Source organism: Engraulis encrasicolus, chromosome 17 (assembly GCF_034702125.1).
Source record: "Engraulis encrasicolus isolate BLACKSEA-1 chromosome 17, IST_EnEncr_1.0, whole genome shotgun sequence".
Taxonomy (NCBI): domain Eukaryota; kingdom Metazoa; phylum Chordata; class Actinopteri; order Clupeiformes; family Engraulidae; genus Engraulis; species Engraulis encrasicolus.
In genome coordinates, this window is record NC_085873.1 from 12,175,447 (window position 1) to 12,200,656 (window position 25,210).

Genomic DNA, 25,210 nt, shown 5'->3' on the forward strand with positions numbered 1-25,210 from the left:
CGGTGTCATAAGAGTGTCATAACAGTACTGTGTGCACAGTGTAATAAAGTTGATTGCACTTAGGCTACTGAAAAAAAAAATTAGGCAACAGGGCACATCTCCTACATACTGAGGCCACATACACATTGTATTCCACTTACTTTTCCCTCAAAGAAGGCCACATGCTCCAGTCAACATGAGAAAAAGAAAAGGTAACTCTTTACTTGACGCCACAGCGTATGACACAACGGTGTCATAAGAGTGTCATAACAGTACTGTGTGCACAGTGTGCATATGTCCCTCACTCGCACCACTTACTCTTACTATCCCACCAAGGCCACTTGTTCAAGTCAATGCGAGACAGGAACAATAATTAAATAAGTAAGTGATGAAGTGAGCCAACTGAGGAACGATGAAGCTTTCCCAACACAAGACCTTGAAGTTGAATAAATCACGCCCCCGCAATAGAAAAAATCCTGAGCCTGAAACTTAAACGGCAGTTGAAATTTTAAAAAAGCCTATTGATCAAGTTCCCTTCTTGCAAACAAAGTCCGTCAAGACTGAAATCAGGCACGGAGCCAGAATATTTCGAGCCATGAGTGAAGATATACAGGAGCGCAAAGCGGGATACCTTTTGGAAAGCATTATGAACACCTAGAAGTCCCTCTGTGGTGACCTATCAGTAAGCCAATACGTTAGCATCTTACTCACACAGAGAGCTCTTCTGGACCAAGTCATTAAATCGAGGTGTCTCATTTCAAAGACCTTGGTCTTCAAAGACAAGCATTTTTCACCAGGGGCTCTAACATTTCAGTTTTAAAGAGGATCTAGGGGGGCACTGGCTGCAAATAAATTGCCCAGGAAAGCAACATTTGCTACAGTTGGTGAACATAAACTCAATGAAACCTGAAAAGCAATTACTTACCGCTGGATTACCACTAAAACTTGTTCTTGTGAAGTTCTACCTTTGAGTCAGGAAAGCGGAGTCTTCTACTCAACTATTGCTTTCATAGCCACTGAAATGCATCAGAAAACGCACAAGCCATTCCTGTGTTTGGAACATAGACAAGGCATAGCCTACTGTATATTTCAGACCTGTGTTTCTGTACGTTTTAAGTTTTCATTTGTTAAAGCTAATGGTATAAGATGCCTGTGGCCCCATTTACTTTTTGGGATTCTGCGATTTTGAAAGTCATAGCCTAGAGGAAACACCGAACCGGTACAGCTTAAATGGGAAAATAATTTGCAACGGCCAATGCATTATTTGGTGTACATGTAGCCCATAGCTCAGTGGTTCTTAACCTGGGGTGCGGGCACCCCCGAGGGGTGCGCCAGAGATTTCAGGGGGTGCACAGAATTTTGTTTGTGTTGAGGTTGTGACCAAAATTCTGCTAGCGAACATTATGATTAGGTCAAGTCAAGACCAAATAAAAACATGTTTTGGTCCCATGAAAAGGTATTCAGGTATTGATTAATGTCTCAAGCCAGAATCATTGTAATGAATCATTTTTTAGTGTGTATACACGTGCAGACGTTTGGGTTGGTGGTGTGCGGCTTGTCTTGGGCACAGGTAAGGGGGTGCATTAAGAAAAAAAGGTTAAGAACCCCTGCCATAGCCAATGGTGTTAGTTGTATTCCAACAAACTGCAAGCTTCCACTTGTCGAATAAAACGAGTCATCATCTGTCCTCCCCTCTCCATTCTCGGATTGGCTCCCTAGCTCAGACTGGAGTTCTGGGATGAGCATCCATGCTGTCTTTCAGATCTGAGAGATTATGCGAAGCAGCATGGGATTTCCCAGGCTACTCCCTCAACATGTCATGATGACTATCATATGGAAAATCAGCATGGGGTGAAGGTATGGGCTACTGGAGTCCATTTGTCTTGTGTGTGAGGTGAGTGAGGGTTGGACAGTTTGTCGGTCATGACAGATGACGTGTGGCCACTACACTTACAAATCCTGCTGCCTGTTGGACCGAAACATACAGTATGAGGGGGGCTTTGGTCTCAACAGCTGAACCGACACACACACGCACACACACACCTTTTCTGGTTCCAAGGATAGATGTACGCATGCAAGCACGCACGCACGCACACGCACCTAGAACACCAGAAGATCTGGAAATAAAATGAGCCACTTCTAAACAGAAATCTTGACTCACACGTGCGCACGCACGCACGCACGCGCACACACACACACACACACACACACTAAATACACACTCAGGGCACAAGGGGGGAGAAAGCTGACAGTGTGCAATCTATTTCGGTGCCAGTGCCTGTAATTTCTATTTTATTCTGGGTTGGCCGTTTCATTCCTCAAGATTCGCACAGCCTCGTGAAATGAGGCTATGCTGCTGCCACCACCACAGTGCGTGTGTGTGTGTGTGTGTGCGCACTTTTAGAAACTCGTGCGAGTCAGCACCATGAGGTCAACTGGTGGACTTCACATTCAGCAATGGTAAACGCACACACACACACACACACACACACACACACACACACACACACACACACCAGATGATCCCTGTACTAATCATACTGAAGTCAACACTTCATAACAATTCTAGGGCACGCATGGACACACACACACACACACAACACTCAACAGGAAGAATCTGGGTGGGGTGTGCGTGTGCGCACACACAGGCCACCACCTTGACAGTGGCAACTGCCACGCCAAAACCAAAGTGGGACAGCTGTGAAAACCAGAAAGGCACCACGTTAACAAGTAGATGGGCGGTTGATGTTTAAGGGCGTAACACAATTCAAAAAAAAAAAGTTATTCCAATTCCTGAAAAAATTGATGGAAAAAATTGGGGAAAAAAGTAAAAAAAATAAAGCACTTAGTAGTCCGTGGAATTTCGCCTAATTTTTGCCATTTTTGGGAAAATGTGACCCAAATGTGTGAACACATTTCATAGGCATGCCATGTCACACCGCAGGAAAATGAAGTCACACCACAGGGAATTGACTGCATTATGGCCATTTTAATCCTTTTGTATACATGACTGACATCTGCGCTCATGCTAACTTGATAATGATATTGTGTTTAATCTTAATATGCGTTTTCATTTATAAAATAACTTTTTTCCCTTCTATAAGAGCAGTCACACCACAGGACACCATAAAATGAGCCTAAGCATTGCGTGACAGAAACATTGCAATATGAAGACATATTAAGAGGTTAATAGTCCCCTTAAACTTCCACAGCACTCTCCAATAAATGAGGTACTGACTGGTTAGGAGCCAGTCTTTAAGATCCTTGTAGTTGGCCTTGCAAGTGCCCGTTCACAAACATTGACATACATGTCACCCCACAGGACGCAATTTGTGTTACGAAATTGAACTTGTAGTTAATGCTACTGTCTTGAGTTTTATGCAATCATGCCAAATGCTTCAGACATTATTCAAAATGTTGTTGGTTAATTTATATATATATATATATTCCAGGGTTCATTAATGTTAGTCACACCGCAGAATATTTGACATATAAACTTTTGCATAAATCTTAACAAAAATGTTTCTTCTCATCTAAGACTAATATGAAACATAATTAACCACATCTTCTTTCATTGACATTTGTTTTTTGAAGGCAAAAGAACAATTTTGTAGGTTTTTAACCAATGTTGCGAAAAAAAAGGCGTCACGTCAACCACCCAGATACAACTGTTGACATCTAAGAGGACAGCTGCATTCAACCGAAGCAATGTTGTGTTAGGCTCTGTTCCCCACTCTTCAGTTTGTCCTCAAGGCTCGTTCTCCCAGCGGCATGTGAGGTTATGCCATCAGTGTCAACAGGAAAGCTGACGGTGGGGGGGAAACAAGTCACTTGCCCCAGGCCCAGGGAGAAAGGGGGCCCAGAAATCTGTCCCTGTCAGATTGTAAAGTATGGGGTGAGGGGAGCCCTTTTTGATGACTTTGTCCTGGGCCCTGCCAATGCCGTCAGTGGCACAGAGTGTCAACCAACATTATAGCGGCAAAGATTGTCAACCAACTGAAACCCATAACACCCGCATTGACCACACACGCATGGTCGATCACCTCTTTGCCTTACATAATGGCAACATGCAAAAAAACAAACAGACAAGACAAGTTACGAACACAAAGTCTGCTCACAAAATGTTGCATAAACTTATTCCCTACAAAGTCACATTTTATGTAGGGAATGGGAGTTAGGCTAGACTGTTTGGTTGCTGCGTAGATCATTTGTAGTCAAGTCAAGTAAAACGTTTCAGATTTGGACCTGCAATGCCCTCTCTCCCTGCTACTTTCACAGCCACTTACCGCCTAAACCCTAAAAAAATAGAATGAAAATAAAAAAAATAAAAATAAATAAAAACACAAAACAACCAGACAAGACGAAGCAAAGTAAAACTAAGCACGGCAGAGTGCAGTGCAGTCAGTGCATGTGTGGCAAGAAAAACCCACAGCACACACACAATAACAAGTTCACGCTCACAAACTGCAACACGACGAACGAACATGTGTCACTGTCAAGAGTCAGACTGAGCCAGCTAAACCCGGCACAGCGCAGCATGAAGCAGCATAGCACAGCACAGTACAGCACAGGCAGGGGAGGGGGGGCAAAGCACTTCAACTAAACCCCAGCCAAAGCAGCTCCTCTCTGGGGGGGCAGCCACTTCTATCTCCCCTTCTCTCTCTCTCCCCACTCTGGGTCCCAACTCCTTCTCTCCGTTTCTCCCCCTCTCTCAAAGCCCTTCTTCTCTCTAGCCCCTTTCTCTCCCAGCTCCCGACCGGCACTCGAAAGCACCTCTTCAGTTGTCGGCAGAGCGAGGCGAGACAAGAGAGATTGAGGGAGAGAAGGGCGAGAGACGTAGGGAGAGAGAGAGAAGGTGAGAGAGAGAGAGACAAGTGGGGGACTCGAAAATGAGTTCAGCCGTTTCAAAAAGACGAAAAAACGCAACACTTCAGCTGCATACCTGGCACCGGTCGTGTCCTTGCGATCATCCGAGGGGAAGCTTGCTGCGCTTTTTAATTCTTTTTTTTTCTTAATCCTCAAGGGGGGAGGTGGAAATGAACACAAGCCCGAAGAAACGAAAGAAGCAAGGAGGAGGAGGTGGAAGAGGAGGAGGAGGAGGAGGAGGAGGAGGAGGAGAGGAGAGGAGAGGAGGGAGTCCGAGTGGATGAGGAGGAGGAGGAGTAGAGAGAGAGCTCAATGAGGATGAGGCGAGGGAGGGGGAGAGAGAGAGAGCGAAAAAACACGAGCCTTGATCTCCCTCTGAAAAGCTCAAGTTGGGCTGATCGCTCGCCGGCAGGACTGACTGACTGTCAAGTGAGGGAGGGCGAGTGTGTCTGTGTCTGTGTGTGGCATGCCTGCGTGTCTGTGTGTGTGTGTGTGTGTGTGTGTGTTTGTGTGAGTGTGGGTGGGTGTATGTGTGTGAGAGTCTGGATGCTTGAAACTACAGCAGCCACCAAAAGAGAGGAAGGAAGGCGCTGAGAGTGAGAGGAAGAGAGAGAGAGATGGCGTGGTGATTCCTAAAGACGGGGGCAGGGCTCTGACAGAGTGAATGAGAGAGATAGGGGGATAGGGCAAGAGAGATAGAGGCACAGAGAGAGAGAGAGAGAGAGAGAGGAAGGAGGGGGGGGGGGTGATTCCTCAAGCCTGGGGGCAGGGCAGGGCAGGGCAGGGCACCCTCGCGGTGGGAGGAGGGAGTTGCCCTGTCTTTATAAAAGAGGCAGCGGACGTAGAGAGGAGGCGGCAGAGAGGAGGAGAAGGCTGAGGGGGAGGTGGCAGCGCAGATCACAGCGGTGAAAACGTGCGTCCGACACGGCACAGCTCACAGCGAGCATGTGTATCTGCCACAGATCACTGCAGCAACAGCCAAGGGGGAGGGAGAGAGAGAGAGAGAGAGAGAGAGAGAGAGAGAGAGAGAGAGAGAGAGAGAGAGAGAGAGAGAGAGAGAGAGAGCGCGCGAGAGAGAGTGAAAAAGAAAGAAAGAAAGAAAGAAAGAAAGAAAGAAAGAAAGAAAGAAAGAAAGAAAGAAAGAAAGAAAGAAAGAAAGAAAGAAAGAAAGAAAGAAAGAAAGAAAGAAAGAAAGAAAGAAAGAAAGAAAAAAGATAGAAAGAAAGCAGGTTGGAGGAGAGAGAAGGGAGGATATGCATCACAGGAGCAGATCAGTAAATCAGCTTGTTGCCAACGGTGTCAGGGCGAATGACTCAGCCTGTGTAAACCCACACACAACCCACACACAGAGACACACACAGACACAAACCTTGACACAGGCATCATGACTCTGTGAATACATCTGTGAAGGTGTGCAGGTGTGTGTGTGTGTGTGGTCCTGTGTCAACATGATCCATCCTCCTACATCTCTATCCAGCCACCTCTCCAGTCAATGGCCACAAGACACCACTGGGAATAGACACTAGACACTGCCCACTGCCCACTCCCCAAGACATCCTACTAGCTGAGCACAAGACTAGATTCACCCCTTCAATCTCCTGCGCAAACAAACACACGCACACACTCACACACCTCTCCTAGCCAATAAAGCAATGTTTGCCAATTCTCGACCATTATTCGATTCACCTATTAATGGCTTATTCAAGCATTAGCCAACAAACAAAGGTGATTAATTGTTTCCCCTTAGTTCGCCTTCAAGGCAACACTGATCATTCTTTTGTCAACCTTGAAATAACCTTTCCAAAATGATTTTTCACCATCAACAAGGGGGGGCTTTCAAGTCAAAATCAAACACTTTGACTTAAACAAAGCAATCCAGCAGAAAGTACAGTAACCTGCCTCGGTTTGCCTTTGCATAGGCTAATTTCGAATTCAAAACAAAAACTCAAAGCCCTCGCTTCACTCGCTCTAACGGCTTCATTCATTGGCAATTAAGTTGTAGGCGCTAGCATGGCAAACAGTCTTACAGCTGGGCAAACAAGAGCCACCACTAACCCCCCGTCGCAAGCTTAGCATCACAGGCATGCGTCCACCATAGCTCTATGACGACAGACCCGTCACATCCAGGCAAGCAAACAAGGCAACTACTTCGGGTCCTGTACTTGTATTCACATGACAGCAATGACAACTTTGTGAGTGGGGAGGCAAAACCTGCCTAAATCCAGTGACCAAAAAGTAAAAATACCATCAAACGTCTTGAAAGGGGGCCTTTCCCCAATGGCCCGCAATCAACCAAGCAAGCCTGCAGACCAGGCCAGGCCAGGCCAGGCACACGTATACTGCAAACACACACGTGTGTGTGTGTGGGGGCAGCAGCTTCCTGATTTTCTAAGCCACTTACGCCGATCCTGCAGTGCGACCTCTTCAAACAAGCCGTTGTGGACACAGGGCTCAAGGGACAAACTACAAACTGGCTCTCCCCAGGGGCAGCACATCACAGGCGGGTGGCAGGGGGACAGCAGCCTGCTGGTGGTGCTGGTGGTGGTGTTGGCACCACGGGTATAGTTCACCATTTCTCAACATTTTCGACCGAGGACCACTTTGTTTTTTTCAAGGACCACCCGTCAACTGAACTGACAGGCTTGCTCTTGCTACAAGTTTTAGACGCATCAATTTTCAGATGCAGATCGCTTGTAAAAATGGCCTTCCTGTCTGTAATGAAAAAACGTACTTTGAGAACCAGAACCACTGGTGTAGTTTACGGGGTGGATAGTGGGGGGACATATCCATACCACGCAGATGATCTCAAAAGTGTCATCACCACTTTATAACAAACAAATATAAAAATATTAACCCTGGAGGATTTCTCCCCACCACTTTCCAAACTAAACCTCCACCATTGGTTGCCACCATTGTACTCTCACTGTTTGCCACCCCAATTTGACAAAACAAGGACATTTCAAAAGATCAAATAAACCCTGTGGCTCCTAAGCAATGCCACCCTTCAGTGTCCTGGGATAAAAAAACAAATCCCTGAGACAGAACCGTAAAGAACGGGAAAATCTGATAAAACCATGATTTGGTGGTGGTTGACCTCCTGCTGCTAAGAGCTTACTTACGTATTTGCTCACTGAAAAGGTGATTTGTCGAGTTAACTTGGCACATTGGTGAGACACACATGATGAACCCACATGTGTCCTCTCCTCCTTGGTGCCTTGAAGTGTATTCAGTCCCATTCCACAGATAAGACAGTGTACACATATTATGTATATAATGGATTTTAAACGGGACTCTGTGAAAGTAAGGTGTGCCATCTTGTTTAGCTCCTTGATGATCGATGTATGATAGACCTCTGTGGTTTTGGTGCCTTGAATATCATTTCAATCTTATTAACTGCTTATATAACCGTCATGTATGCACAATCCTCCAACTCAAAAGTGCAAACATGTGTCGCTATAATCATGAACACTCTTCTGTGTGAAAAATAGTGTGGGAAAACTATAAAAGCCCTTTTGATGGGACCGCAAATGCTTTTTAAACAAATTGTGAACATACACAACACAAACGTTCTTCACTGTACTGTGTCAGAATATATATGGTGTGTGTGTGTGTGTGTGTGTGTGTGTGTGTGTGTGTGTGTGTGTGTGTGTGTGTGTGTGTGTGTGTGTGTGTGTGTGTGTGTGTGTGTGTGTGTGTGTGTCAGTGTCTAATGGCTGCTGTTATAATGCCTGGCCTTCTAACAAAGCAATCCAGTGACCCCTGCTAGATTATGCGTCTGCAGTGTGCAATCAGTCATCACATCCCTGCAAAGTCACAGAGGTCTCAGAAGTCACAAAGAACTGAAACCTCAGTCTCCAACTTGTAGCTCTCACTGCCATTTCCAGTTTCAGAGCATAAAAATAGAACTAAGCAATCTAATGACGCCTGCTGGATAATATACTATGGGCCTATCAAATGGGTCTGCTGGATGGGCTCAGGAGTCAGTCATCACATGCAAGCAAAGCCAACAAAGTCTCTCTGAAGTCACACCAAACTGAAGCATCGGTTTCTTCTTTGTAGTTTATTTTTTCAGTTTGAGCGCACCAGGATAGATCTGATGCATGACAACATATCGTTTGGCCTTCGGACTACACAGACCACTGACGCCTGCTGGATGGGGTGTCTGCTGAATGCAGTCATGTCATCCAAGCACAGCCACAAAAAAAACTCATAAGTCACTCAAGCAGGAATCTACTTGGAGAGTACCAGAATAGATCTAACGTTTGATAGTGTAAATGCCTAGATTTTCCATTGTGGACTGCTAGATATTCTGTGTGCCAGCTGGATGCATATGTCACGTCACAGCAAACCTCACAAGTCAGACTCGCTCAAAAGAATGTGACAATATTGTCTCGAATCCTGATATATATAGCCTCTATAAACTAGTATGGCAACCTTAACGTGCCTTAAAATGCCTACGTCCACCCCAACCTCCAGATGCTGGTTGGATGTAGTCATCACATCCCAGAAAAACCTTATCAGTCAGTCACATAGAGGTTGGTCTCAGAAGCAAAGGTCTTGGCTTGGCTCTACTTTGTAGCTCATGTATCTTGTTAGCCCCTTAAAACACTGCCCCTGTTATAAATTAACTGTTACCATAATGGCAATGACGAAGTCGTACTGTATTACTAAAGGCCTTGTGTAACGTCATAGTGGTGTAGCACTATGGTAGGAAAGCTTTGTCAATACTTATGGAACGTTGTGTGCTAAGGGGCTACTGTGTCCCTGCAGAACTCAGTCACAAAGAACCAGGTCTTAGAACCAAGTCATAGAATCGGGGGCCTCAACTCCAGACTTCGTAGCTTGAGTTTCTGATCGGTGCTAACGTGTCCCTGCAGAACTTCACTGCGAGCCAGCAGATGCAGGAAATGAGCTTGCTCTATCTCTGCAGGATCTCCAAAACACACATGCATACACACACACACACACACCACACACACACCACCCCTCCCAACCCGAGAAGCGAGAAGCCCAACGTGTGCGTAAACAGCACTAAATCATACAGAGAATAAGATGACACATCTGATGATACACACCAGAGACTTAATGTGGTGTCCTCTCCCTCTCAGTTCTTAAGAAGAACTAATAATAAATACAAAAATTAACTTGTCCGATCTGTCCTTTCACTTACATCTGCTATCGTCTTCTGTGAAGATGCCAGTTGTACTGGGGCAGGCGTGGCCTGGTGGTTAAGGGGATGGGCTTTAGATCAGAGGGTGGCATGTTCGAATCCAACGCTTCCACTCCCCATCTAACTCCATGCCCTTGAGCAAAGCATCTGACCTAACCCCACATTGCTCCAGGGACTGTAACCAATACCCTGTTCTGATAATTAATCCAAGTTGCTTTGGATAAAAGCCTTTCAACAAAGTTTAATGTAATGTAATGCAATACAAGGCGAGGCCTTGGGGAGAGGCAAAAAACAAGAAAGCAAAACAACTTTTGCACCAGGGGGGTCACACCCATTTCAGTTCAGGGGCCACATGCAGCCACTTTGATCTCAAGTGGGTCAGACCAGTAATGTAACTGGAAAGTATCGGACATACATATCCATATCAGAATCACATTGTTAGTCAACCATGAAGTGGATGACAGCTGGTATATGAGGAGTATTGACTTGTCAATAGCGAGCAAAAAATAAATTGTCCTCCTCTACTGAAACCTGAAATCTCCCCTACCTCTACCTGCTACAACTTTATAATGGGATAGAGATGCACATCTTATTTTGACCTCTCTCTCTCTGACTGGACTGAACATCTGGCGGGCCGCAGCCAGCACCCGGGCCTTTGTGTTTGACACCACGTTTTACACTTTTCTTGGACGGTTGCCCTAAAAGAAATCTACACACAGACGGTTAGACTATTAGTATCTCATTCCCTGTGTGCTTGACACTGTCATCTTGCACTTGTATGTCCTTGCTGTTTAGTTCCGTTGCTCTGGCAACTGGTAGAATACAAAAAGGGGCTTGCTGTGTGGAGGCCTAAGTTACATTGGCAAAAAATGGTAGATTAAAGTTAGTGACAGGGATTGGATTTGGACTCGCTTAGAATGAAGCACAGTCAACAGACAGACAGAACATAAAGCTCAGTTTCAAGTAAACCATCTGCAAAGTGTCTGTAGGCGGTCGGGCAGGCTAGACAGCTCAAGTGAAGTGTTGTTGCCATTCTGTTTGTCCTACAGCAAGTCTTCCTCTCTCAGAGTGTTTGTGCTCCAACTTGGCACAAATGAGGGATGTTTGGGGGAGGTGGGCAGGACAGAGGGAGGAGGGGTAGGAGGGGCAGAGGGAGAGGGAGAGAGGGCTTGTTGTTGGGGGAGGGCAGGGAGGGAGACACTGACAGGGGAATGAGGGAGAGGCAGTGGGAGGGGACAGAGTTGGGCAGAGAGTGGGTGGGTGTTTCTAAAAATACAATAGCCCAGTGCAGCAGGCTCGTCGTCAGTGTTTCCCAGTCCAAAGCTTTTGGCATCAGACACAGTCGCCAACATCCCAACTCAATCCCTGACGGCCCATCCTCTCCTTTTGCTTGTAGCCTCACTTTGTGCTTCGCAAATGGAGAAGACAAAGTTTGCCCACTGAAAGCCACGACACAACAACTTTTGGGGGACTTGACCTTATCCACATTCAACATCCCAATTGCAAATGAGAAAATGACCTTTGAATTGTGGTTTTGCGAGATATAAAATAAAAAAACTTTCATCATTAATTGCCTCGCATCACAAGGTCCTATGCAAAAGGAGAGGACATGAGGTTAGTCATTGGTAGGGTTGGTCCCCTTCAGTCACTACTGCTTCCACTGCAGTCGTCTGCAGCAACGTGATGCCATGCAAATCTTGTGTCAATTTTCTATGCGATAGAGCACCAGGCACAATGTACGCAGACACATAAGGTGCAATATTGACAGAAGCACAAGGGGCATTCTTCCGAACTGGAAGTCAAGTTGAAGTCGAAGTAGAGTGCCCCGTTGACCATCTGCCCCCTACACAATTCCTCTAGTACCATGCCTTGTGCTCTAGTCCAGGGTTTCTCAACAGGGGTGCCGGGGCACCCTGGGATGCCGCAGGCCCCCCTCAGGGGTGTCGCGGAAACTTGGCTGATAAATAAACCATGTAATATAATACATATTTGTCTAAATTGATAAGTTAATGCCAGTCAGTGGAATCTTTCATCTGCCATTGAAGCACAATAAAGTAAATATAGGTCACCCCAGGCAGCTGCGACTTCAAACGTAGGTTGTGTGACGTCTCCAAATGTGTTACTTTTCTAAGCTTGTGTGGCATCGGATGCGATGCCAAGCTACGGCTTGTTGGTTTAGGGTGCCTTGAATTCTTTCATGAATTGAAAGGGTGTCTCGCCTAAAAAAAGGTTGAGAACCCCTGCTCTAGTCTATATCGTTCTGCAGCAAGTATGTGCACTTGGTTGGACGCGGTTGGATGCGTAATCACGGCAAGCGTGTACCCGGTCTACTGCTGCAAGTCCGTGCTTCTTGCAACGCTTGCCTGATGCCGCCACGCCACGCCACGCCACACCTGTTCCTTCCTTCCTGTTGCAGTTGTGCTTGCCTGCACATGGGCCGTTTGATCACATTCTCAAGTATGCCGCATGCCGCACGCAGTCCAACTCTACAAACAACAACAGCTCCCCTCTTCCCTCCCAACACAGCTTGAGGCTGGTTGGTTTCATTTTTTTTATCGGATTTGAAATCAGTTTTATTGGCAAAGTTCACATACAGTACCAAGATAAGCCATTTGAACCCAAAATGATCATGGTCCGTCTCAATACAGTCAGTGTAGAAGTATAATAAACATGTATTCAATCATTTGCCATGGGGCAATTCCTCATAGTGGGAATGACGGCATACAATCACCAAACCAACAATAAGTAATATCTTAGAGCTTCAGCCAAATCAATATCTGATCTTAAGTTTCATTGCCTGTCTCCTGCAGACAGAATGATGTAAAAGGAGAAGAAATTTGCTACCAGCCAAAAGATGGAGGGGTGGCTGGTAGATTTCAAGCATAAAATAAGTTACTGTCTGTTGAGGAGCTGGTGACTTGGTGGTCACCAAGAATGGATTACTGCATGGACCTACCGGGCCCAGGCTCAGGGGCCCAAGAGTCAAGGTGCACCCTGAAACACAAGCCTCTCCATTTCCATTCCCATAGTGCATTAAAAAAATCACACTTTCATCAACTGTATTTTCAATTTTTACTGGGGGACTAACCCCCAACAATTTAGGATCCATAACATCTGCCCGGAATTTTGGAACCCTGATTTGTTTTTTGTAAACCAACAATGCTCATGGAAGGGGGGCTTTCTTGCCATCTGGCCCAGATGCACATGAAGTCATATTCAGTCCCTGCTTGTCACGCTCTCCTTTTTCAAGTTCCACCTCTGGTGTGGTTCCCGTAATTGTTCCAGGATCAGCTGGATTTATGGGTCATCACGCAACCTATGACTTTCATTAAACCTATAAGGAAGACATACTACTGCAAGCCAGGCGGAAACGTGTCTGAATTAGATCACGATAAATAAAGCTCCAGTTCTGTACAGTTTTCCATAGCCATTACCGGTGCCAAAAGTCCAAACAGGATTTAAGAGGATACTCTGAGCTCCACACTGAGCTGGCCGGGTTTCCCTCTTCCTCTTCTGTTAGCATGGTCTGGCTTGGAGCACTTCAAATGCATCATTCTCGGTTGTATATAGCAAGGCGGATGTCCTTCAATCCCCTTTATGGCAAACGTAGGGATATGATTCATTCAAACATTCATTGATCATTCATCTGGCTTAACCATCATTCACTTGAAGTAAAACACATCTGCCTAAAACAGGATAAATGTAATGAAAAAGACCAAAATAAATGTTATGAAGAAGTTCTCACTTGTCTCGGTCTCCTCCTCTCTGTATGTACCCTCTCTATGATTCTTTGTGTGCGTGTGTGTGTGTGTGTGTCGTTTTAAGTATCTGCGTAAGTTTATCCAAGTGTGCATCTGTGCATCTGTCCATCAGGATGTGTGTTTTGTGTGTTTCTTCCGCTCACATCCTTCTGTCGTGCCTCACACCAATCACTTCTCTTCTCTTCTTCTCATCCCTTCTCTTTTCTCCTCTCCTCTCCTCTTCTCTTCTCTTTCAGAATGCTGACACCTGTGTGTACATACAGATGTCCTTCTCCTCAGCTCAACTGCGGAACTGAAAAGCTTCAACCCGTCCAGACCGGAGCAAAACGTCTCGTCTGGACAAGAATGTAAACACAGACGGGAAGAGCAGCAAAGAGCACAAGCGGAGAGACCTTCCTGCCCTCCGGAAGGACATTAGAGCCGCTTCCAATGGATCCTCGCTCCAGAACGACATTACACCAGTTGCCAATTGATCTCCTTTTTCCAGAGGGACATTAAAAGATACGCTCCCAACAAGGGCCGTAACCAGACATTTTCAAATACTGAGGTCAAATACTGTATGCTGTACATTTAGAATGCTTCAAACACTTCAGTCAAGCTCTTAAGTTAGTTTTCATTAATCACTGCCTTGAGGATAAACGATGGTGGTGTATACAGCCTGAATTTATCATTGTTGATCATATATCGATTTCCATCATAGATAAAGGTTACATTACTGAAAAAAAATACAGAGGCCTCTGTGTCCTCAATGGTAGTACCTATCCCTATATATGCTACCTATATGCTCCCAACAGATTTGGCAGCAAAGTCCAAAAATAACCCGTGACTTCAATCAGGACCCATTGTTACGTACAATTATTAGCAAACACAAAAAGACATTGACCTTGCCTTTGAGCTGGGTCAGATGTGAATCAAGAAGAGGAGTCATCAGGCAGTAACAGGAGGGAAGGCCACTGGTTCAATTTCCATCCTACGCCTTCTGACTTTGTCCAAGTGTCCTTGAGCAATACACTGAATTTCACTGTGCGCTTAGTTGTAATTGAAAGTTGTACATCATTTCTCTAGCTTTGTTTTGTCTACAGAGAACATTTAGTATTTAGACAACATTGGAACTTTTAATCTCTACCAAATTGTTCACAATTGTGATAAAACTTCAGGGTAATAAGATATTTCTTTTCTCTGGACATTTTCCGATTTACTGCAAGCAGCCGTTACGATGAGTGTTTGCCTCCACAGATAAAGGCAAGGTCAGCACAGAAAATCAGTCAGCATGTTAAGACTTCTTATAAAGACTAAGCAAGACATCATGCAACACAGCACTGCACAGACATGACTTGAGTATTTGTGTTGCCGCCTCCACCACACATAGTATCCTTATTGAGTGAATGCAGACCATGCAAGCACAGTGCAAGCCCACCCAGGTGCCACAGCAACCAAGTATACAGTAGTTTTCACAGTTATAACTTGAGTATCTCGTATCAATGTCACTGAGTCACATATTTCTGCAAGTATGAAGAAAGGATAGTTTTTTCCTTCAAATAGTTACTTTTTAAGATGAATGACAGTTTATTTTCCAGAATCTACACATTATCAAACCAGCAAACGCTGTGTGTTGTTCATATGGGTGTGTGCCTATCTAATAATTTGTTTAAGTCAGACAAGGTGACACCTGCTGGCAAGAAGGCAATACTGCAGCCACAACATGGCTTAGTCATGATGGTCTGTCAGTCTCTCTGTACTGTCAGGATTTTCAGATCATCAGGTCTGTCTTTCTGTCAGGATGTTACTTGTACATTCCACCTACTTATACAATATTGTTCACATTCACAACATAGGTGCCAAAACAGAGACACATTTAATTTGCCTCATATGACTACACTGATCCAAATGGATATTCTTGGAGGTCTTAATTGGACCTAGTCAACAATCAAGTCACCAAAAGGTTAATATCCCCTTCAACTATGTGCTATAAAACACAAGGTGATAATAAGGTCTAATGAAGTAAAGCCAGGCAGTGAAACAGGGCATTAGACAAAGCCCGAGTCCCACCTACATGATTTGAGGTTTAGTGTTGGATTATGCTGTAATATTCTGCTATAATAATCCTCACAATCCTTACATGGCAACAAGTTGAACTTGACAGAAAGTCCTCAAAACACATGAAACATGCAGTTCATCATTTAGGTCCAGCAAAGTCGCCTATTCTACATCCAATGTAGAACGATATATGCATTAACACATAGCATAAGGTGGGGGGGAGCTCAGTCATGAGAATTTGCATGTGATTTCTCGCGTGAATGGCAAACTTGTTTTATGCTTTTCGGCTTAACTTTATGAATGACGTGACCGTGTGATGTGGCCTACCCACAGCACCCAAACCAGCGCGGGCCCGACTCACATCTTCAAAAGGGACCAATTGATCAGGGTCGCCGCAAGGGCATCTGAACGGTATCGACCTCCTTTGGACTTGATTAATCCTGATATTAGCCAACCTGCTTTCTTTCGATGGCACAGGCGCAGGCCAGGCAAGACGCATTTGCATTACAACGGTGGCAAACACGTCGCCAAAATAAACCATTTTTCTTGAAAACTGATCAGATTGTATAAGTAAGTTTCATCGAGAAGTGAAACAAACTTGATATCATCCAGGTGCTATTGGCTTTAGAGGAATTATTGTACATCTAAAGCGCATTGGGATATTAGGGGCCTGCTTCAGTTCAGACCTCGCAGTGACAAAAGACTATTATTGTCGCCGTCTCATCAAAGGGGTCATTATGGTTGTCCAAAACAATTAGCATAAAGCTGTCCATCTCCCAGGAGCACTTGTTTGTAAATACAACTGCGTGAACTGACCCCGCCTTACATGATTAAGGACTAGAGAGCAAATCTACGTCCAATAGTTCGTGTTTATGGGCAGATACTGCCGTGCAAATGAAAATAAGAGCTTAACGCAGGAGAGGTGCGAAGAAGTTGGTCAAGTAATGTATCTAGATAACGCCTCTGATATGGAAATTGCGTGGCTGCAATTAGCATTTTGCCCAACAAATATTGCCACAGTAAACAACGCTACAAATTAAGTGACCACCTTCCCAGAAGTTCTAGTCCAGGGCATCTCTGATAGCCTTGGAGCATGCCTGCTAGTCTCTCAAACTCTATTCTGTCGTCAAGTTACTGTGAAACTAACTCAAATAAGTGATTTATCGTCAAAGGCGATGTAAATCTGATTCGAACTCATTGTGGCCCATATTAAAGTCGTTCGCACCCACTTCACATCACCAAATAGCTGTGAGCGAAAATCCTTTGATAAGAAAGTCTGAGAAAAGTTCCTCCTGTTCCTTGTAACTGAGAGCTTGTTGGTGATTCCAAGCACATGCCACGAAACAACTCAAGGCAACGCCATTCAAGAGTTTTGCAGAACCATTCAATGTTGGTGATCAGTTGCGCGGCTATTGCACAGCTAGTTAAACAATGAGAAAGATGTTGATCATTTAGTTATCATCAAAGAGCCGCGTGGCTTCCTACGCTCAGGAAATGAGGTCCCTGCAAGCGAGAAAGCAAGCAAGCAAACTCCGAAGACTTACCATTGCAGCGTTGGCAATTCACAACCGAAGTCCGAAAAACAAGGGGGAAGTTTCGTTCTGCCCTATTTGATGTGCGGCGAACTTGGCTGCGACTGTATCTCAAGTTTGCAATACCAAGTATTGCTCTTTACGCAGCGTTTCCCGTCGTTTGGTGCGGACTTGTCCCTTTTTTTCTCAAGAAAGCGCAGCACTTGGTCAACGAGTAGGGAGCTCACGGGCATGCGCACTGACTCAGTTCATTCAAGTGTGCCCTAAATCAGTGCACCTCCCCATGGACGCAACATCCATTGTTTATCCCAAGGCCTTCTAATTTGGCGACTCGTAATAAAAAGAAAATAAGGTTGAGGGCATTGTTAAAATTGAAATGTTGTGCTCTGCAATTGTTTGGGAAACTGTGCAGTGTTGATTAGGTTGTAGGCCTAAGCTCTGCTGTGCGCCTTTAAAAAAAAACCTCCACAGTGCGCCTCCTCACAAAGTTTAGTTAACAACACTGTGTCTGAGTTTGGCGCATACCTCCTTCAAAGGGATACATAAAATATCAATTGCCCTTCAGTGTAATTCAGTACAAGGTGTTCTGAAGACGTGATATTCATCGCGCATTGACGCGCACTGTCCCCTCATTAGCAAGTCAATGGCTGATGACCTGTCATGTCAAGCCTTGGAGAAGCACGTCAATTTCCTTTAATGTCCTCTGCTACTTGTTAAGTATGCATCATGGGGTGGTGACAGTATATAAGCCTACTGGCCCCCAGTCCCAGGAACCTGTCAGTTGGAGCCAGGTCGTCATCATGCGCGTGTTCGGAGTATTGCGGGTGCTGCTGTACTCTCATATGCTCTCGGAGATATCTGGGCAACAAAGGAGAGCGGATGAATCGCTGAAGATGTCATTCCAAAGGACTTTCATGGACCGTATTCCAAAGCATCATTTGCCCTCCTATATGATGCAGCTTTACCGGACTTTTACGAGCAACCATACCCGCCCTGTGGAATTTATGGAGGAGGATACCGTTAAACAAGCGGACACGGTTCGGAGTATAATGGCAAAAAGTAAGATTCTCTCTTTTTTTTTACTTCATTTTTATATAAGGGCAAATCGAGAGTCGTTGTATCTGCCTCTTAAAGGCCTATGGAGGGAAATCCTAGGCCTACCAGGTACCAGCCGCCCAATGTTGGTTAGTCATGTAAACTGCTCTATGGTTTAAAAGCATTTTTGTTTCTTAGCTTGAAACAACCCTGTGCTTTAAACCTCAGCCGTTCTTGTTGAGACAGCGAGGTGCCTAAAAGCCAGTGCCAGACACAGCTGGCCCTCAATTCACATCCCTTCTGCTTGCATGAATGGGGCCTACGGATCAGCAAACCTGAAAGGGCACGTTTTAGGTTCTAATTCTCAAAGCAAACCTCTCCTTGCGCTTACCCGGTGATGTTGATTACGCACGTTGTCAGACATCCCTATACAAATCAGTTGTTAAACTCAAATCAACATCCAGTCTCAGTTCTTTTCACACGTCCCCTGATTAGATTAGGCTGCGCTGGCAGGCGGACCCTAACGTCTGCGAAAGAGCTAAGTTAACCTCGCTGCTAGGTGAGAAAGTTGTAGGCTATTTGTTTGCATGAGGATATGCGGAAGCCTAGCTCTAGTGTTAAATGATTGGTTTCGATCCGGTGTTTGCTTTGAGTGGATTAGTCCAGCCGCCATGAACAACTTTTAAGTATCTTTATTTTTTTTAATAGGCAACATGTTACGTGATAGATCATGATTACCGAAACCGCGTAATGAGCGAGAGTCATTAATGAAAACATTAAGATTACTTCAAGAACACCCTTAATCACGAGCGATTCGCAGATGAATCTGCAGTCTTTGATGACTGAATTATTTCTAAATTGTTGTATCTATGGTCCTCTTCATCAACAAATCAACAGTCTATTTTTGACATGAAAAACCTCCATATGAGCCAGGTGTGTTTTAGGCCTAGGGCGCAAAACGTGGGATCCCAGGCATGCGCTGTTACGCACGGTTTATAACACTGTTATAACATTTGTAATATTATTTCTAGTAATGAGATAGGGCTATTTAATGCATCCTTTGATATGGGGAAAACGTTCTTAATTGGACCAGACCAATTTGCAGTGCGTATGATGCAAATGCACAAGACCTAATACACTAGGCAGTGTGCACATCAGGCCTAATTAATAAGCCTATAAGGTGAATGTGTATTCCTCCACTTTTCTCATTTAAATCGTGTGTTGTGTCGTTGGCTTTCATTGCACCACTAACAATTGTTTAGGAGGCAGGCCTGCACTTAGATGCACTTACATGATCAGAGTAAAATTAAGGAAGCCAAGTCACTAATTAATATTAATTGTACATCTCTCAATTTAGTATTTTGTGTCATGTGCTCTGTGGATATCTATTTCTGTGGATGTCTATTTCCCTGCGTTTAATCCATAGTATTTGCAACATGCGATTCCTAAAACTTCCCAAATGTTGCCATGATGCATTTGCACAGAGGTTAAAGTACCATTTAGTAAAATCCCATGCTTTTCATCCACAATATGTGTTCAAATGTGTTTCCTACAGATTGTCCACAGAAAGCTCATGCTGAATACTGTGATATTTGTGCTTTATCTAAAATATATAGTTCTTCAAAATTCTCCACAAAAGGCTAACAATATACTGTATTTTACACCGTACTGTATCTATTCTATTCTATATTTATCAGGTCTGTACTTTCAAATTTGTAGTTAGTAAACCTGTCCATCAGTGACTAATAATGTATTTTTTCTTGGTGTTTATTATTACAGGCCTGGAGCACAGATCACGCCACTGGGTGGCCACGTTCGACTTCTCCTCACTGCTCTCGGACACCCGCATCCAGGCGGCAGAGCTGCGGATCCGTCTGCCGCGGGTCCCCCGCCACGCCGACGTTGCCGTGGAGCTGCGGCACCAGCAAGACCACCCGTGCCCGACGCCGGAGCTGTGCCCCTGGGGCAGCGAGCGGCACCGCAATCTGGGCGTCCTGCCAGCCTCTGCCATGGTCAGCTTCTCCGGCCACTGGAGGGTCTACAACGTCACCAGGGAGCTGCTGAGCTGGCTGGGAGACAGGCCTCCAGCTCCAGCACAAGCACCAGCCGATGGTGGTGGTGGTGGTGATGGGGGTAGTGTGGAGAAAGAGGCCCCATCACTGGGGATGGTAACACCCCAGAAGGCTAAGCGAGACCTGGGCTCTCTCCTCTCCTTCTCCTCCTCGAGAGCCAAGAAGCCCCGGCACGCCGAGCCGTCATCAGGGACGGCATCAACATGGCCACCGCAAGCTCAGAAGGCCAAGTCAGACCTGGGCTCGCTCCTCTCCTCCTCCTCCTCCTCCTCCCCCTCCTTCTCCGCCAGAGCCAAGAGGCCAAGGCACTTTGTCAGCAACCGGGCACTGCTGGTGGTCTTCTCCCAGACGGGCTCTGACAAGGACTCCCAGGACAAGGCCAGCCTGCTGCACACGGCTGAGAAGTCCAAGTTCCTCTTCAACACGGAGAACACGGAGGTGAAGAGGCCCCAGAGGCCCCAGCAGCAGAAGAGCCGCAGGGGGAGGCGAGGGCAGCCCATGCGGGGGCCCCCCAAGGCCCCCAAGGCGGCGGGGGCCTCGTCCTCCTCCCTGTGCAGGAAGGTGGAGATGCAGGTGGATTTCGATCAGATCGGCTGGGGCAAGTGGATCGTGTTCCCCAAGAAGTACAACGCGTACCGGTGCGAGGGCAGCTGCCCCAACCCTCTCGGAGAGGAGTTTCAGCCCACCAACCATGCCTACATGCAGGTGAGTTTGTTTTCTCTCTTTTTTGCACCGTAGCCTCTAGCTGCAGAGAGGCCCATTGACAGGCTTATTCACTCTTGGCTGAAAATACTCAAATATGTCATAACAACATTTCTATGGCAATGCAGAGAGTCTGAACTAACCGATTAAGACATGGTCGTTATGCCATTTTGCTGACAATAACATTGTAACCGAGGCTCTACGGCGCTAAGGGGTTGACCCATTCACACAGAGTCGCTGTTGTAACATCAACTGTCTCAAAAATGGCAATGGCCATGTCTTAATCTCTAACTGCATATAGAGATGGCGTCATGATATGGTTGAGCTCCATGCCCAGTCAGCCACAACAGTGGAGGAACATGTTTGGATGTTTTTTGTGATGGAGTACTGATCCATATAATGTAGCAGTATGAAATGGGATTTCAGAGTATTATAATTTGATCGAGAATATTAAAAATAAACATTTTGTTGCCAAAGGCTTATGCCATGATTTGGGTATTTCAGCTCAGTCAGCCACAACAGTGGAGAGTGTGTTTGGATGTTTTTTTGTGACGGAGTGCTGATCCATATAATGTAGCAGTATGAAATGGGATTTCAGAATAGTATTATTGTTGCAGCAAATTTGTTCGAGAATATTAAAAGCAAACATTTTGTTGCCAAAGGCTTATGCGAGGATTTGGGTATTTCGGTTAATTGCTTTTGCTGGAGCAGAACTGGATCCATTAAAAGAAGCCTTGTTTGATTCATTTGCCTCTCTCATCTTGTGCGAAAACTTCAGTGAGCATGATGAGAATTTGAAACAGTATACAGCAACTTTATGCTGAGTCTGCCAAATCATTTTTTGGGGGGAAATGTTTGCACAGACATTACTGTATACTATCCCAGTGAAGGTTTAAAAATAATTATCTACTGATAACCTATGAAGCTCCTCCTCGTCTCTTTGCATCTAATGTTGTTTAATTTTGCACCACTTGAACGGTACCAAAACCTTTTTTTTACCTGATCTTCAAGCTAAATCGCACACATCTCTTTTATTCCAAGTAAGCACATTTTATTTTTTACAGAGCAGACAATACATCCACAAAATTCGTTGCAACTTTGATTAAGCTATTATGAGCAGAAAATAATATAGATACCAATGCAATGAAATGTAAGGAAAGTGTGCCAAACATAATAAATAATAGTGATCATAATTCTATTCGTCTGTTTCTCTTCCTCTTTCGTGTTGCAGAGTCTCCTGAAGTACTACCACCCAAACCGCGTTCCCTCCGCCTGCTGCGCCCCGACCAAGATGCGGCCGCTGAGCATGCTGTACTACGAGAACGGCGAGATGATCCTGAGGCACCACGAGGACATGGTGGTGGAGGAGTGTGGCTGCCACTGAGGCACCAGCATGAGGACGACCTAGTCTAGTCCAACACTACAGACTAGGGTTTCTGTTTGCTGCACAGGCGGCCCAACAAGTCGAGGAGATGACTGCGTGGGTGGCTGCCACTGAGCTACAAAGTGAGGACAACTGGCGTTGACTTGAGTGTATCTGTGTGCTGCACAGAACAAGACAAGTTGAGGGGACATGATGGTCCGATCGCCAGTGAGCTCCAACAGCAGGACGTGATTGATGACAACATTTCTGTTCACTGCATAGTATTAGGAGATAATGAGTTCTGCAACGCAGTGGTGAGGATATCCAGGCCCCACCTCTGGCTCTGTCCGTCACGTCAGCGTGTTGGTCTTTCTTTCTCTCTCGTGCTCTCTCTCTGTCACACACTCTCTTACTTTCTCTCTCTCTCTTTCTCTCTCTCTCTCTCTCCCTAATTGTGCTGGCATGCATCAAAAGGATGGTGTGGTGTCGGGGAGCCAAAGAGGGCTGCAATCATTAAGGCATCACCTGTGTCGACACTCAACTCTCAGCCATTGAGATTGAGGCACTGTGGAGAGGCCCAGGGGTGCCGAAAGGGGGGGACAAAGGGGACTGGAATGTCATCATCGCCAGAACTTTAACATTCGTGGAGTACTGCGGCATAGCCGAAGACATCGGAGGTTTGACGCGGGTCAATGAAATACACTTAAAATGGGGAAAAGGTGTGTCTGCAAAAAACACATATGGCCTGAGCTCAGGACAAGGACGACAAAGCTGTGATGGCCATGGATTCCCAAAACTAAAGGACATCGTAATGCCTGTGCCATGAGCGAGCGGAGGGGCACATAGACACTTCAAGCACTGTTGAATTTTGTAGATTCTTTTTACGCCTCAGGTGTGATGTGTGTATACTTAATGTAAATAAGATAAAAGTTCATATATTTATGTCTAAATTATTCAGTCATTTGAAATACTTTTGAAGTGACATTTTGTGAGAAAAAAAAATATATTGGCATATTATTTTTGCAAGTAATATTAAATAAATGTGGAATGCATCTATTAAAAAAGAGAGTGGGGTCATCATTGCTGTACACCAACACATGAAATATATAGACTGTATTTTGTAAATGAATAGTGATCATTACAAACATTAAAAAAGTCTTCTCACAAAAGAAGGCATACACACAAGGGTAAATAGTGAATCGGGAATTTCATATTCTTAGAATTATTCTCAGTGATATTTCTGTCGCTTCATCCGCCAACAAATTATTAACTGTGTAAAATAGACTAAACCATATAACATAGTGAAAAACTAATATATACTATTGTAAAATAATAATAATAATAATAATAATAATAATAATATACCAACATACCATACTAAATGGTTCTGTATCAATGTACAAACTATCATTTCCCAGGGTTGAGCTTTTGTATTGTTTTGTGCTGTGATTGTGTTGTGTTCTGTTGTGTTCTGTTGTGTTCTGTGGTGTGGTGTTGTGTTGTGTTGTGTTGTGTTGTGTTGTGTTGTGTTGTGTTGTGTTGTGTTGTGTTGTGATGATTGGCCATCAGAATCAAGCAACGCCCTCAGGGTTAGAGAGAGAGAGAGAGAGAGAGAGAGAGAGAGAGAGAGAGAGAGAGAGAGAGAGAGAGAGAGAATAACATACATAGTTGGAGGGTACCTATTTCTACTTTTGTGTCAGCTGAATTCAACTGAGGTTATTAGAGGTCATCATGTGAATGGCCAGCCTGACTAAACTGTGATGTTCTAGAACCACGCCAATCTGGAACTCACCCAAACACCCCTGGACATTCTACTGTTTCCATAGTGAGGAGTCTGCGTTAGGAAACCTAATGATAATAGAATCTGTTTATTGTGTTGTGCTGAGATGCATTACTTTGAATGTACCACCAAAAGCTATTAAAACGAATGAATGTTATCTTAATGTTTTAGGACAATTAATGCAATTGCATGGCACTGAGCCAATGCTTGTTGTTTTGGTCAATCATCACTCTTGTAATAACTTGACACCAAAACAGGCCACTAGGGTATTCATCCATTTAATGGCTATCGAGAATAATAAAGCACATTGACTGATGTTCAATTACTGAGCTAGCAAAATAGTCACAATCATATTCATAGTGGATACATTACTTGTGTGTCCTGTGGTGTAATACACACGCACGCACGCACGCACACACGCACACACACACACGCACACCGAATCAATTTCAGGCTGTATGCACATAATTAATTGTATCATACGGCTACTAGAGTTATTATAGGTATTATTAAAGCAACACTATGTAAAGTTCATCTTCAGGAAATCTATAGTCAGATGCAGAATTGTCTCTCATTACATAGAGCACAGTGGAGACAGGGTATGTCAGCATCAGCCAGCCAAAGAGACCTAGCTTGCTTAGTTCAGTTACAACATCACAATACATTACATTACATTTAGCTGACACTTTTATCCAAAGCGGCTTACCGTTATTTTAAGTACAGGGAATTTGCTAATGTCCCTGGAGCAGTGTGAGGCTTGGTGCCTTGCTCAAGGGCACGTCAGCTATGGAGTGAGATAGGGAGTGGAAGGGTGGGATTCGATCTTGTAACCTTCTGACCTCAAGCCCATCTCTTTAACCACAAGGCCACGGCTGCCCCATGATACAGTCCATGGAACGCAGCAAAGCGAATA

General features: G+C 44.9%; 2 protein-coding genes across 3 annotated transcripts in view; one reads left to right on the top strand and one right to left on the bottom strand.

Moving 5' to 3' along the window:
- Window positions 1-17,570, bottom strand: part of pald1a (phosphatase domain containing paladin 1a) — a 167,567-nt gene extending 149,997 nt beyond the window's left edge. The window contains exon 1 of one of the 2 annotated variants that reach the window (XM_063221753.1): window positions 17,358-17,570. The gene's annotated coding sequence lies outside the window, so the exon portion shown is untranslated. Of the gene's footprint in view, window positions 1-4,921; window positions 5,500-17,357 lie in introns of those variants that run through there. The other variant, XM_063221754.1, reaches the window with a different exon arrangement.
- A 575-nt stretch (window positions 17,571-18,145) lies between these two features.
- ndr2 (nodal-related 2) lies at window positions 18,146-22,538 on the top strand. The gene is made up of 4 exons (XM_063221466.1): window positions 18,146-18,404; window positions 20,160-20,492; window positions 20,670-21,157; window positions 22,386-22,538. The coding sequence occupies exons 1-4, from the start codon at window positions 18,146-18,148 to the stop codon at window positions 22,536-22,538; spliced, it is 1,233 nt and encodes a 410-aa protein (XP_063077536.1).
- The last annotated feature ends 2,672 nt before the right edge of the window (window positions 22,539-25,210 follow it).